Here is a 15,455-nt window from a genome sequence, read left to right as displayed (position 1 = left end):
AGCAAAGAATGACAAAAGGATTAATAAGGAGGGAAAATTAGAGTGCAAGAGAAAGCTAGCTAGTAATATAAAGACAGATTGTAAGAGTTTCTATAGATATTTAAATAAGAAAAGAGTTAACAAAATGAGTATTGGTACTATAGAAAGTCAGCCTGGGGAATTAATAATAGAAAGTAGGGGAGATGGCGGATGAATTAAAAAAGTATTTTGCTTCGGTCTTCATTATAGAAGACACAAATAACATCCCGGAGCCCATTAAGACATGCAAGGAAATTATTACATGCTGCTACGGATTTAAATATTGCAAACATATCATCCACATATCAGAAATATGCAAGGGGTAGGAGGCTAGGAGTCATTCTGTCGAGGACAAGTTTCTCATAAAAACCAATAAAGATGTTTGCAAGAGCTGGGCCTAGAGGGGATCCCATGATAACACCATCTGTTTGGGCATACATGGTGTCGTTAAAGCTGAACTCAGCTGCACGAGTTGCCAAATTCATAAGCTCAATGAATATTAATGGTGGCAGATCTAGATCGCCATGATATAGTGCTGCAGTGCAAATTAAGTGGAACATTGGTAAATGGGCTAGCAATGTCAAATGACCACATGGACACAGCATTGTTATCGATGTGCAAGTCCTTTATGGCCTTCGCAAATGTGAAGGAGTCCTTCACTGTGTATCTGGAAAACTTGTTCAAAACTGGTTGTAACAATTCATCCAACCATGTGTAATAATTTCCTTGCATGTCTTAATGGGCTCCATCCTGCGCTCAAATTCACCTTTGAAATGGAGCAGTGCAAAGAACTCTCTTTCCTTAATGGACTAGTTGAGAAATCTGCCAGGGGGTTCTCTACCACAGTCTACCACAAGACTACCTTCACTGTTCAATACACATGTTGGGTTTTGTACAGTTCCATGCGCTATAAAATTGGCCTTATCGGCAACCTCGTAAATAGGGCCCAAGCCACTTGCTCGCCATGCAGGCTTGATGCTGAAATAGGGCACATCAAAGACATCTTGTGGGAAAATGGCTACCCTGATCAAACCATTTCAAGCTGTATATCATGTAAACGCATAAACTGGCCTAAGGTTGTCACTTTCGGCCCTGAAAAGTGCCCAATCTACCTCAGATTACCCTGGAAGGGCAAGGTATCTCAAAAATTTGAGCAACAGGTGAAGCTGTTTCACGCTGCTACTATGCAGTAACAACACAAGTGGTATTCTCCACTAACATGATGCTGCCATCAAGCCAAAAAGGCGCACTGCCTAGCACACAAGTGACTAATGTGGTATATGAATTTCAGTGCCAATGTGATGCTAGGTATGAAGGCCATACATCCCAAAGACTGGTGGATCAATTCAAACAACATGTCCCTTCCACTGTTCATAACAAGCAAGGTACAGACCATACTCAACCACCCCGTGCTTGCAAAATCCAAAACACAGTATCCAACATTAGATGTGATTCAGCGATTGGACAACATTTGCTAAATAAATACTCAGTGTGCTAAAAGTTATGCTGACAACCAATTTAAGATTGTCAGTCAGGCTTGCATTGTGGCACATTTGCGCATACTGGAAGCTACATAATTAATGCACAGGGCCCTGCTCTTTGCAGACAGAAAAAAACATGTACACACATTGCGCCTGTTTCAGCTAAACAAAATAAGTGATAGCTATTTGACCAATCAGAGTCAAGCCTGGTTTAAATTTCAAACAATGCTTGGCAGTTAACTGTCAGTAACCATTAATTAGTGCATTCTCCATGGCAATTCCTCTACTAATCAGAGTCCACTTGCCAACCAATGAGCCCTCTCTTCCCATAAGGTATAAAGTTGTTGCTTCCCCTGACATTGGTATTCTTGCAATTGTCCTGATGAGTGCAAGATGAAAAGCTTTGACAAAATGTATTTTTTCAGCAATACTCAAGTTCTGTGCTACCAAATGAATATAAGTGTTAATTATAAGTTAGAACTAATTTTGAAAAACTCCTCAGTCAGCATGCATTTGCTTGAATAAATAAAGTTATGGATCTTGACAGCTTGTCATTTATGCATGACACAATTTATGCCATGATCCATGAGCCACAATTCATAAAGAGTGTACAGATAAAATACTTTTGAGTCAAGCAGAATAATGATTAAACATAAGGTGGGTAACTTTGATTTGGTGAGATAGTGTAAAATGGCTGATAGCATATCAGCAGCCTGTTGCACATTTCTTCTGATTTTTACTTCTATTGAATATAATTGTGAAAATCTCTGAGGAAACTCCTGACGAGTAATTCTAGTTGGAAGATCTATGAATAAACCCGCACAAATATGTCCAGCCAAATGCCTTGTTTCTGTACTGATATGTCCATGATTATATGAAAAGAATAATAATAATGTTACAGAGTAAAATGTTGGGGATTTGGGACTAGAGTTGATTAGAGTCTTCAGTTCCGAAGTAGAGTCATTTTGATTCTATAATGCATTAAAAATTTTATATCCGTTTGCACTTCTGACCTATCAAATTTTACTTTGTGATAAAATTTTGTTACATTATTGTGTCAACCTTTTCCCATTCTGAATTCCTATTCTCAGAATTATTTTGGAAGCTGCATATTGAAGTTGTCACACTGTAATCACACCTGTTATTAAATAATGCTGCTGTAAAGCCTTAGTTTGCATCCCCAGCATCCTCTATGATAGAGAAGGTGAGGTGTTTTGTCACTTCTTAACAATTAAGAATACAATTAAGAGCTTTTCCTCTTCAATCTCATTCACAAAGAAAAGCTGTTCCATTTGCTCAACATAAACTGCAAAGTCCATAGTAGCTGGATCAAAAGCCTCTAAAGCCCCCAATAACGGTGATCCCATCCTCATCGCCATTTGAAGTGTTTTGTCCCTTCTTAACAATTAAGAATACACACACAGACACACACACAGAGACACAGAACTATCTGCTTCTGAACCCCAGCTTCCTGTGTAAAAAAACACCGGTTCCTTTATTCCTTATTCTACACCAGAGGTCATTACATCCAGGACTTAGCACACCTTACCGTCAGTTTTTTTATATAACACTTCTTTTTAACTAAAATGTCCTTTTACAAAAAAGCATAAATGTTAAACACAAACATTACATCTCCTCCCCCTTTGGCCAGGAACAAATTGGTCAGGCAGTTTGCAGGTTCGCTTTGGTTTAGAGAGGAGCGTTGGCTCAGTTTGTTCGCTTAGAAATGGAAGGTTCTGCTGTTCCACTTGTTTCTGTTCAGATTCAATAGTTGCAGCTACGGGTGCTACAGGTTTGCCAGTTGAATGAAATCAAGTTTCACCAACTGGACCAGATTTTTCCCAGAAATCTTCCACTCTGGCTGGAGATCCCTAGAAATTTGGTTCCTTGGATTTGGCTTCTCTAATCTGGTCAGTGTGTCTCTTCCAGATTCCACAGAAAGATTCAACATCATAGGTCAATAGTCCTCGATGCTTGATGATTCTTCCCAGGAGCCATTTTGGTGCCCGCAGTAATTTTAGACCCAAACAGACTGATCCAGATTTAATGCATGAGCTGGTTTATTTGTGTCATGTGACCTTTTCTGATCAAGCTGCCTTGAACCAAACTTTCCTTTCAAATATGGACACAGCAAATCCACTCTGGTATGTAGTCATCTTCCAAACATTAACTCAGCAGGAGATACGCCTGTTGTTGAATGTGGAGTGTTACGATACATCATCAAAAAGTTCTTTAGCCTCAACTTCCAGTCTGTTTGCATCCTTCCCCGTATGGCCATTTTTTCATTCAGGGGATGTGGGCTTTGCTGGCTGGGCCACCACTTGTTGCCCGTCCCTAGTTGCCCTTGAGAAGGGAGTATTGAACTAGCTGCCTTCTTGAACCACTGCAGTCCATGTAGTGTAGGTACATCCACAATGCTGTTAGGAAGGGAGTTCCAGGATTTTGACCCAGCGACAGTGAAGGAACGGCCATATATTTCCAAGTCAGGATGCTGAGAGACTTGGAGGGGAACTTCCAGGTGGTGGTGTTCCCATCTATCTGCTGCCCTTGTCCTTCTAAGCGATAGTGGACGTGGGTTTGGAAGGCTTGGTGAATTCCTGTAGTGCATCTTGTAGATGGTACACACTGCTGCTACTGTGCGTCAGCGGTGGAGGGAGTGAATGTTTGTGGATGTGGTGCCAAGTAAGCAGGGCTGCTTTATCCTGGATGGTATCAAGATTCTTGAGTGTTGTGGGAGCTGCACTCATCCAAACAGTAGGGGAGTATTCCATCACACTCCTGACTTGTGCTTTGTAGATGGTGGACAGGCTTTGGGGAGTTAGGAGATGAGTTACACGTCGCAGAATTCCTAGCCTTTGACCTGCTCTTGTAGCCACAGTATTTATATGGCTAGTCCAGTTTTTTTTTGGTCAATGGTAACCCCCAGGATGTTGATAGTGGGGGATTCAGCCATGGTAATGCCATAGAACATCAAGGGGCGATGGTTAGATTCTCTCTTGTTGGAGATGGCCATTGCCCGGCACTTGTGTGGCACGAATGTTACTTGCCACTTGTCAGCCCAAGCCTAGATATTGTCCAGCTCTTGCTGCATTTGGACATGGATTGCTTTAATAGCTGAGGAGTCAGAAATGGTGCCAAACATTGTTCAATCATCAGCAAGCATCCCCACTTTGACCTTATGATGGAAGGAAGGTCATTGATGAAGCAGCTGAAGATGGTTGGGCCTAGGACGCTACCCTGAGGAACTCCTGCAGTGATGTCCTGGAGCTGAGATGACTGACCCCAACAACCACAACCATCTTCCTTTGTGCTAGGTATGACTCCAACCAGGGAGCGTTTTCCCCCTGATTCCCATTGACCCCACTTTTTCTAGGACTCCTTGATGCCACACTCGGTCAAATACGGACTTGGTGTCAAGGGCAGTCACTCTCACCTCACCCCGGGAGTTCAGCTTTTTTGTCCACGTTTGAAGCAAGGCTGTAATGAGGTCAGGAGCTGGGTGGCCCCGGCGGAACCCAAACTGGGTATCAGTGAGCATGTTATTGCTAAGCAAGTGCCGCCCAGTCTGGAAAGTGTGTCTGCATTTCCATGATTCTCAGTCAAGCGAAATGTAATTTCGTACTGGTAAGCAGATAAGATCAGTGCCCACCTTTGTTGGTGTGCAGCGACAAGTTTCAGGGTTTGTGACTTTGGGCTAAGCAACCAGGTTGAAGGCTTGTGGTCTGTAATTAACGTGAATTTACGCCCATACATATATTGGTGGAACTTCTTGACTCCATAGATTAGTCCAGGAGCTTCCTTCTCAATTTGGACATAATTTCATTCTGCCTTGGACAATGTACGTGACTCGTGTACAAGTGAGCCTTTCACTGCTATCAGGAAATGTGTGAGAGATGACAGCTCCAACGCCATATCCAGATGCATCATAAGTCAGGCTGACAGGCAACTTTTCATTGAAATGTGCCAGGACTTTAGCAGAAGTGAGCTCTTGCTTGAGTTCCTTGAAACTTTCCTGACAGGCTTGTGACCAATCCCATTTTGCATTCTTCTTCAGCAGGTTATTCAGTGGTTCTGCCTTGGTAGCCAAACTGGAAATGAACTTACTGTAGTAATTCACAAGTCCCAAAAACAAACGAAGCTCCTTAACATTTTTGGGCTGTGGTGTATTCACCACTGCCTCCACCTTTCTGGGTGAGGTTGAGAGGCCAATTTCGTCGATCATATGTTCCAGGTACTCCACTGAGGGCTTCAGGAATGAGCATTTGGATTCCTTACAGCGAATGCTGTATTTTTCCAGTCTACGCAGGACCCTGCTCAGGCTCTCTAAATGAGTTGGGAGGTTTTTCCCAGTGATGAGCATGTCGTCTTGGAAGCAGATCACACCAGGGAGGCCCTGCAGTATTTTGTACATGGTCTGCTGGAATAAGGCTGCTGATGATGCGATTCCAAATGGTAGTCGTTAGTATTGATATAGATCTCTGTATGTGCTGATGGTTGTATACTTCCTGGCATCTTCACTCAGCAACGTTTGCAAAAATGCCTTTGATAGGTCAAGCTTTGTGAATGATTCACCTCCATTCAGAGCAACGAACAGGTCCTCAATGTTCGGTAGCGGGCACTGATGCACTTCCAGGAAAGGATTAATGGTGATTTTATGGTTACCACATATTCTGATGGATCCACCATCCTTCACTCCTGGGACTATTGGAACTGCCCACTCTACATAGTCAACTTATCTGAAAGTTTTCAAGTCATTCTAGTTCCTGCTCGATTTTCTGTCACATTGAGTAGGGAAATGAATGTGGTTTGTGGAACCTTGGAGAAACTTCAGCCTTCACAGCAAGTTTGGCTTCAATGTCTTTAATAACTGCTAGACCTTATTTGAAGACATCAGTGTGCTTGTCTAACAAGCACTGCAGCATGGGGTTGCAATGCACCTTGTTTATTTTATTCCAGTCCAGCCAAATTTCTTTTAGCCAGTTCCTGCCCATAAGTGATGGATGACCCCATTTCACAATGATAAGTGGCAACCTTGCTATTTGATCTCCATATTTAACTAGAAAGGACATTTTTCCAAGTATATTCACAGATTCGCCAGTGTAGGTGCTAAGCTGGAGGAGGGTTTTCTCCAATGGACATTACTTGAAAATTTTCTGCCATGTCTTCTCTGAAGCAATAGAAACAGATGCTCCAGTGTCAACCTCCATTTCAACCATTTTACCATTTAAGGCAATGCCAACTTTTAGTCCTTCATCTGGGTTCAGCTCAGATTGAATGCAATACAATTGCTCTTCCTCATCGTCACTGTTAGTTTCACTTTCTGCTTTTCTGGACTCATTATTTTTGTATTTTGTTTCCAAGTAATGCATCTTTTTAAACTACCTGTTTATTTTCAAGCTCGACCTGTCTGTGTGCTCCTCGTGATGCCCTTTTCTTAGCGGTGCTGCTTTGCTGTGATCAGCCTTCGATCGACACGCACGCATTTTCCACAGTCTCGACAATCAGCAGTTTTCCACTTATAGGCTTCTACATTATGCCCTATTCCATTACAGCGGTAACATGTTTGAAAGTGAGTATACCCTGACTTTACTATTTTAACTTCATCATTGTTAGAATGCACTTTCAAATCTCCAGCTTGTTTCCCTGCTAATTCTATGCTTTGCGCAGTCTCGAACGCTTTCTTCATTGTTAACTCTTGCTCCGCTAACAATCTACGATGAGTTCTTTCATTTCTTAGTCCACAAACCAAGCGATCAGGCAACGCTTCTTCCGGGTTACCTTTAAAGTCACAATGGGCAGAATTTTGCCCTTGGTGGGCAGGCTTGGCGGAGGCAGGCAGGGGTGGTCGGGAAGCCATCTGCCGCCTGTAGTCGGCAGCGCATCTTGATTTCATGCTGGCAGGCCAATTACAGCCCACCCAGCGTGAAAGATGGCTAGGGAATCTGTGAGAAGGGGCAGGCGGGGGCACGATGTCCATCAGGTCCAAAGGCGACCCGGTGTCCAATTCAAAAGCAGCCTAGGCAGCCCCGGGAAGGCTGCCATGGAAGGACGCTGAAGTCCCGATGGATTCCGTTGCGGTTGGACATGGCAGTCGGCCCCGCGTTTCTCTGATGAGTGTCTCGCAGCCCTCCTGGAGGAGGAGGCAGCCAGGAGGCAAACCCTTGTGCCCAGAGACAGGAGGAGGAGGCCCCCCCAACACCTCACCAAAAAGGCCTAGGAGCAGGTGGCATCCAGGGTCAGCAGCCATGATGTGGTGAGACACACAAGGGTGCAGTACCAGAAGCGCTTCAACGATCTGCTGTGATCAGGAAGGATGAGTACCGTGTTTGCATGGGTTAGGGTGCAGAACAGTTAAGAGCTGCCCATCCCCCTGTGGACCTCAAGGGTGTTAGTGTGTGAGTGGCAAATGTCAATAATACAGGAGCTGGCCAAGGGGGTGAGCCCTGGTTGCTTGAACTGAGTGCCTTGCGGCTCCAGGGTCATGAATCAGCTCAGCCTTGCGAGGTGTCCTCTCAGGTGGGATTGGCCAGGCTGCAATGGTGCTGCAGGTAGAGACTGGACTAATCATTGCTCTTCTATCCTTTCAGGAGAAGACATTGCATAACAATATTGAGAGGGTATGAACTGGCAGGGGACCCCCACAACTCCTAATCCTCACACTTGATGAGCAGGAGGCCCTGGAGCTGGAGAGGTGCCGTGCACCTTGGTCAAGCAGCCGCTGTGAGGCTGGGGTGTCAGACGAAGGTAGGAGTGCAGTGCACTGGGGTGAGAATGTTGGCTATTGCATCCAGTCTGGTGTAGCCTCTATAATGATGTGAGCCTCGAAACTGGAGACCCCATTGATAATCGAAAGATGAGGGCACCATGATGCATATCTCTGTCTCACCAGGGTGCCAGGCATGCACAGTGATAGTGTCATGACTTAAACGAATGACATGTCCTTCTTCTCCTTTTTTAGACTCACCAGCAGGCGGTCACTATGAGAAGCCTGAAGGCCCAACCCTGACCCCTGAGGACCACAATGCTGAGCATGCACCTGCATCATACCCTCTCTCTCAAGCAGGCACCAGCGCAGATGCTAGCTTCTCGGTGGGCATAAGATCACTGTCTAGTATCTTGGTGCACATTCATGAGGGCACTTCACACTCACTTGAGGTGCAGGTGGAGGCAGAGAGTGCCCAGGGCATCGGCAGTTGGAGGACTGCTGGGGACCAGGACAACGCTCAGTTGATGGCTGATGATGAGCCTCTGGAGTCATCCATTAGGCAGCAGATGCTGGAAATCCAGCAGGATATGTGGGATCTGGCGGAGATACATGAGAGAATGTGTACCATGGTGTCCGTTTGGGAGGAGTCCCTGTGGAGCATGAGCACTGTGTTGACCCTCATGGCCGAGCACTGCCTCCTCCATGGGGGGAGTGGCGACTCTCATGCAGAGGCTGCTCCTGGCATACAATCAGGGGTCCCTGGGGATGCAATCGGTCCTGCAACCCACACACAGGTGCTGACCTCAGCTGGTCAGTGTCAGTGTGGGGGATGGATTTGGCACCCAGTATCCCAGCTCGGTGCCCATCCATCAATGATGAGCAGGGAGGTCCAATGCAACCTCATGTAGGTGCACGAGCTGCCTGTCGTCTCTGCCAGCTCCTCTCAGGGTGCTCCGGGTGATGGCAGCAGCTCCTCCGCCCCTCTGTCAGTAACCGTTGATAAGACTGCAGCGACTGGGGAAATGCCAGATGTTGCACTGACCGCTCCCTCCCAGGCAGGGCCAACACAGGCTCCACGGGTTAGAGGACGACTGCCAAGGTCATCAAGGCCAACAAGACAGCAGAGTCAGCAGGCTGCCTCCAACGCCGGTGCCAGTGCGGAGAGAGGACCTAGACATAGCACCCATAAAGATAAATGTAAAGCACTTAAGCACAAGACGGCCTTATCACAGGTGATATTTTGTTCCCCCACTTTGCTTTAAATTTTTTAATGGTGTGATTAAATACACTGGTTAATGTTTATTTCAGCTATGTTTCACATTCACAATTATATGAGATGTTATTTTGTGCTATTGGCCTCTGTATGCTTCACTTGTTCTGTAGGTGCAGGGAAGGCCATGATGTAATGATGGACATGTATCTCCTGAAACTTTATTGCAGATACAGAGTGTATGTTGTTGGCTAAGGAAATGGTCCTGTCAGGGATCGAGTCTGGAGCCTGCAGCCCTGGCATGTGGTGGCGGTTTGTATTTGGTAGGCTAGCTGAAGAAGGGTTGGATCAAAGCATCCCGAGTGTCCCTGCCTCCCTGGAGGTTGCCCAGGTCAGCGTTCTCCTCACCATGCTTGTACTTGGACTCACTATTGGACTCATCATCTGTTGTCTGTGCAGCTGTGTCAAGATCTTCTTCCTCCACTGGGTCCCCCTTGCCAGTGCCAGGTTGTGGAGAGCGTAGTATGCAACCACGGTCAGTGACACCCACTCTGGTATTGTAGTGTGCACCCTGAATGGTCCAGGCATCGGAAGTGTATCGTGAGAAGACCCATGGTTCTCTCTACCACCGCCCTTGTGGAGGCATGGCTCCTGTTGTACCGCTGCTCAGCTTCTGTTCTTGAGTGGGGGAGAGGCATCATGAGCGACCTTTTCAGTGGATAGCCCTTGTTACCCAGCAGCCATCCATCCAGTCGGGCTGGAGCACTGAAGAGCCTCAGCACCTGGGAGTGCCTCAGGGTGTAAGCGTCATGGGAGCTGCCTGGGTACCTTGCACAGACTTGCAGAATCTGCACCTTGTGATCACACACTATCTGCACGTTCATGGAGTGGAAGCCCTTCCTGTTGACAAAGGCACCGGGCTCACCCGCTGGCGCCTTGATGGCCACATGTGTACAGTCTATTGCACCCTAGACATGGGGAGCCCAGCAATCGCTGCAAAGCCTCTGGCTCGCTCTGCCTGGCTGGCCTCGGCTGTGCGGCAGTGAATGAAAGTCAATGCACACCGAAACAGAGCATCTGTCACCAGCTTGATGCAACTGTGGACAGCTGATTAGGAGACTCCACAAAGATCCCCCACCGAGCCCTGGAAAGAGCCAGAGGCATAGAAGTTGAGGGCCACTGTGACCTTCAATGCCACTGGCCTGGGGAGTCCACCCATACTGTCGGTGCTGATCTCAGGCCCGATCCTCTGACAGATGGAGGTCACTGTCTTCATTGAGAGGCGGACCCTCCGTCGGCGTTACACCTTGGACATGTTGAGGTAGCTGCATCGCCGCCTGTAAACCCTGGCAGCAGGATAGTGCCATCTTCTGTGGCTCTTTATGCCTTGTACTTCCTGCCGACCCTGCCTCCCTTGTGCCTGCGCCTCTCCTCCCACAGGTCGCTCCCCTGGAAGCTGTATAGGGACACCTGGCCTCCTCTCCCTTCTGCCCCTCTGTTCCTCCTCAGAGGAGGTGCCACCAGCAGAGACTACAACCCCCATTACCAGGGTTATAGAAAGCTGTCTGATATTTGGAAGGGCCCACACGGACTGAATCCACCGGGGGCCTGGAAGACAACAATGAGTCCTGAAATGAAGCCTAGAAATGATCAGAATGCAGCTCTAAAGCGAGATGAAGTTGTCCAGTTCACACCAGCAACCAGCAGCAAGTTATATCCAAAACTTCTCACTACTCACAGTGGCTATGCTGCTGACCCTTCTTATCCTGCCCGTGGATGAGCTTTTGCAAATTGTAGTCTGCCCGTCTGCCCATTTTGCCCATGTGACAGCCAAAAAAATCGCATGGGCTGCGTAAACTCGGAGACAACTGGTGTGTCAAAGGCCTTAACTGGCCTCTTAATTAATAGTGGGCACGCCTTCGTCTCCCTCGCACACCGGCCTAGTGAAATATCGCAAGAGTGCACGTTGACGCTGGCACACCCGGCTGACGTCAACGCATGTTATTTCACACTTGAGAGGGTTGGGCTCCCGCCCGCCCACCGAGCGAAAAATTCTGCCCAATGTTCTGCTAATTTTCTCAACTCAGCCAGGAACTGGGAAACTGACTCACTTTCATGCTGTTCCCTTTGGTGAAACTTGAATCTCTCGGCAATAATTGCTGGTCTGGGATCAAAGTGCTTTTTCAAAATGTCCACCAGCTCTTTAAAGTTTTTATCTGCTGGCTTGTCAGGAGCAATGAGATTTCTCAGTAAAGTGAAATTTTTCATTCCGATGACTATAAGAAACACTGAGGCCTAGTCTTCCTCGTCAATCTCATCCGCATTGAAAAACTGTTCCATTTGCTCAACATAAAATACCAAGTCCATAGTAGCTGGATCAAAAGTCTCTGAAGCCCCTAATAATGGTGATCCCATCTTCGTCACAATTTGAAGTTTTTTGTCCCTTCTTAGCAATTAAGAATAAACACACACACAAACACACAGAGCTACCTGCTTCTGAACCCCAACTTCCTGTGTAAAAAACGGGAGATTCCTTTATTCCTTATTCTACAGCAAAGAGCAATACATCTCGGATTTAGCATACCCTGCTGTCAGGTTTTTATATAACACTTCTTTTTAACTAAAATGTCCTTTTACAAAAAAGCATAAACATTAAACACAAATATCACAGATGGTCTTACACTCCAACACCTCAACTTCTCGAACTAGCTTTTTCAAATTGCTTACAATGGCAAATGAAAGCATTCTATAAAGGTAAGGACAAAAGGCATGATTTGAAAATGGGGCTAAATCACACCCTGGGTCAATAATTCCTTTTCTAACCCTGCTTCGTGTGAAAGCAGCACAGTGGGGATAATTCTAAACGAATCCACCCGGCTGGAAAATTAACTTCAATGGAAAGTGAAATCGAGCATTGTGTAAAACCAGTCTGACAGCATTAGTTTCCCACTGGCAATACCAATGTGCATCAACTAATATCTTATCAAAAATCTTGCATATGCACTCCCAGGCTGACTAAACCATTTTCTGTTATCATCATCTTTTTTTATAATAGATCTATTAGAGAATCTTAGAACCTGACAGCACTGGAGGAGACCGTTCAGTCTTTCTGTGCCAATTCATTGGAAGAGCTTTCCAATTAGTCCCACTTGCAAACTCTTTCCCATATACAAATTGTTCCTTTTCTGATATATATCCAATTGCCTTTTGAAAGTTGTTGCTGAATCTGCTTCCTTCATCTTTTCAGGCAATGCATTCCAGAACAGCTCACTGCATAAAGAAATTCTTCTTATCTCCATCGTATTTTTAAAAATTCTGTGTCCATTAGTTACAGACCTACACACCGGTGGAAATAATTTCCTTTTATTTGCGATATCAAAACCTGTCATAACTTTGGACACCTCTTCACCCCTTAACCTTCCCTGCTCTAAGGAAAATAATCCCAGCTTCTCTAGTCTTCCCACATGTCTGAGGTCCCTTATCCTTGGTATTATTCTGATAAACCTCCTCTAAACTCTTTCCAAGCCCTTGCCATCCTACCTACAATACTCCAACTGAGGCCCAACCAGTGTTTTATAAAGGGTTAGCATAGCTTTCTTGCTTTTGGACTCTATGCCTCGATGTAAGAAGTCAAGGGTTTAATATGCTTTTTAATAGTTTCATAAACTTGTTCTGCCGTCTTCAAAAATTGTGTACGAACCAAATCAAAAGCCAGTCGGAAAGATTTGGATTAAAAGTAATATGGCGGCAAACATCTTTGGCTCACTCTACCACAATAAATGTGGAGATGAGTTCCCAAAAGACAATGGTCGGAATTTTACGGCTCCATTGTGGCAGGGGTAAAAGGCAGTGAGCCATTGAAATGTCCATTGACTTCGGCGGGACCACAAAATCCCACTGGCGTAAAATTCCGCCCAATGTTAAATCAGGAGTCAGATTGAACAGGAACCAAAAGATTTGCTTTTGCCTTTGGAATAAGTACAGAAAACTGGCATCCTTAAGTAAGATGTTATAGGAACAGGCAGAGGTCATACAGCATCGCTCTCTAATCCCTGAATAGAGAGGAAATATGGGGGAGAATTTTCCCCCTGTTGGGGAGGTTGGGCAGGAGCGGGCATGGGCAGGAGCGCAGCCGATCGCCGCCCGCAATCAGCTGCGCGCTGCCATTTTACGTGGGCGGTCCAATTAAGGCCCACCCAACATGACACGCACCCGGAAGCGCTAAGCGCTCCCTGTGAGGGCAGGGGGTAGGCTGAGTCATAGCCTGCGCTCTTTCATGCATGCACGCAAAAGAGTGCAGAAATCTCCCTGAAGCACAGAGCTGCCTCAGGGAGGTCAGTTTGTTTTGTAAAAATTTTTAAAAAGGAAAAAAAAAATTTTTAAGCCATGTCCCCTCAAGTCACAGTGTCACATGAGCTGGGACATGCCTATGAATTTTTTTGAAAATTTTTATTAAAGTTTAGAAACCCTCATGAAACCTCATCCCGCCCGTGGATGAGGTTTCATGATAAATGCGAAGGCCGCCTGGGCTCTTTGCCTGCCCACCAACCTTAAGGTTGGACAGGCAGCTCTGTTAATTATTTCAATTGGAATTTTAATGACCTTAATACATCTTCGACAGTTCCATGGGCATGCAGTCGACTCCAGTGCACGCCCGCCGAACTCAAGATCTGAATAACGTGCAGTGACATCGGGACGCACGCCCAACGTCATTGCGCGTCATTTTACACGTCGGCAAGCGGGTCCCGCTCCCTTTCGCCAAACCGAAAATTCTAGCCATGGAGAAATGAAGCCATTATTGCTCACTGGAGATAATCGATAAATGCACAGTATTTATGCTCCATCATATGAATTTATCACAAAAGATCATTTGCTAGAGCAAGTTGAGTAGGTCATTCTACTCTACTGGTTGTAAAGTTTTTTTTTGTGTCCAATGAATGTACCAGGGTGGGTTGATTGTGATAATATAATGATGCATTATGGTGTGTGAGCAATACCATTATTGAATGAAGCTGGTTCAGGTTGGGTAGAGTAGGACGAAAGAAAAGGCTCCATTTTGATGTTCTGAGGTTCAAATAATATCCTTTCTGTCTTCATTCCTCTTAATGATCATTTCAATAAATATGACTCAGTGTTAATCATTGGTATCCGTTTTAGGTCTGAGGGAATTTGATCTCGGCAATTCTAAAAAAACCGGCCCTCATCTCGCTTTGGATATAGACAACAAGATCAAAGTGGAATATTATGCCCATGGCACACCCATCCGAATCTTACCCATTTCAAGTCAGGATCTACTATTCATTGCAAATAAACTGGATGAGATTAAAGGAGGAAAGAGCACCATTATAGCCTTCACCATATGGTGTCATTTCAACACTTTTCCAGTTGAACCGTACATTCGAAGGCTCCAGAACATCCGCAAGTCAATTCTGCGATTGCTGGACAGGAGTCCAGATACACTGGTTGTAATAAAGACTGCCAATGTCCAGGCCCTTCCACAGGACTTCAGTTTCTACAACAGCGACTGGTATTCCTATCAACTAGATTTAGTGATGAGAAAGATGTTTGAGGGCATTAACGTGGCATTTGTGGATGCCTGGGAGATGACAATAGCACATTACCTGCCACATGAATTACATCCCCAGCAAGTCATTATAAAGAATGAAGTAGATGTGTTTCTTTCATATGTATGTCCTTTGGAAAAGAGTTAAATTCCATTTTAGATTTGTTCTAGCTAGTTTTTGGGAATCATGAAATATTAAATGATTTAAAGTACAATGAAAAATAACAATGCTGTCAAAACTCTAACTTTATATATATATATATAGTCGTTATTTCCGCAGGGGTTCTCCCTTACGTGGCATGACTGCCAATGAGGGCTCACTGCATAAGGGATGAACCCTCAGCCAGCAGTGTCAGAACTGCAGGTGGAAGTTTCAGCCTGCAGCAATACCACAACTGGAGGGGACACTCCATTTAACATTCTTTAATGGCTTTTAAAACAAGTGAAGATTTTTCAATGCTTTAAGTGTGGTAACAT

At 45.4% G+C, this 15,455-nt stretch overlaps 1 protein-coding gene across 2 annotated transcripts in view; it reads left to right on the top strand.

Moving 5' to 3' along the window:
* Window positions 1-15,195, top strand: part of LOC144691697 (NXPE family member 3-like) — a 61,031-nt gene extending 45,836 nt beyond the window's left edge. For both annotated transcript variants that reach the window (XM_078560055.1, XM_078560054.1), the window contains one exon: window positions 14,573-15,195. In XM_078560055.1, coding sequence (XP_078416181.1) covers window positions 14,573-15,126 — 554 coding nt within the window. In that variant the 3' untranslated portion in view covers window positions 15,127-15,195. The remainder of the gene's footprint in view (window positions 1-14,572) is intronic.
* Window positions 15,196-15,455: the final 260 nt, after the last annotated feature.

Source organism: Cetorhinus maximus, chromosome 16, assembly GCF_964194155.1.
Source record: "Cetorhinus maximus chromosome 16, sCetMax3.hap1.1, whole genome shotgun sequence".
NCBI lineage: Eukaryota > Metazoa > Chordata > Chondrichthyes > Lamniformes > Cetorhinidae > Cetorhinus > Cetorhinus maximus.
The sequence above is the reverse complement of the archived record's forward strand: the minus strand, read 5'-3'. Positions and strand labels throughout refer to the sequence as shown.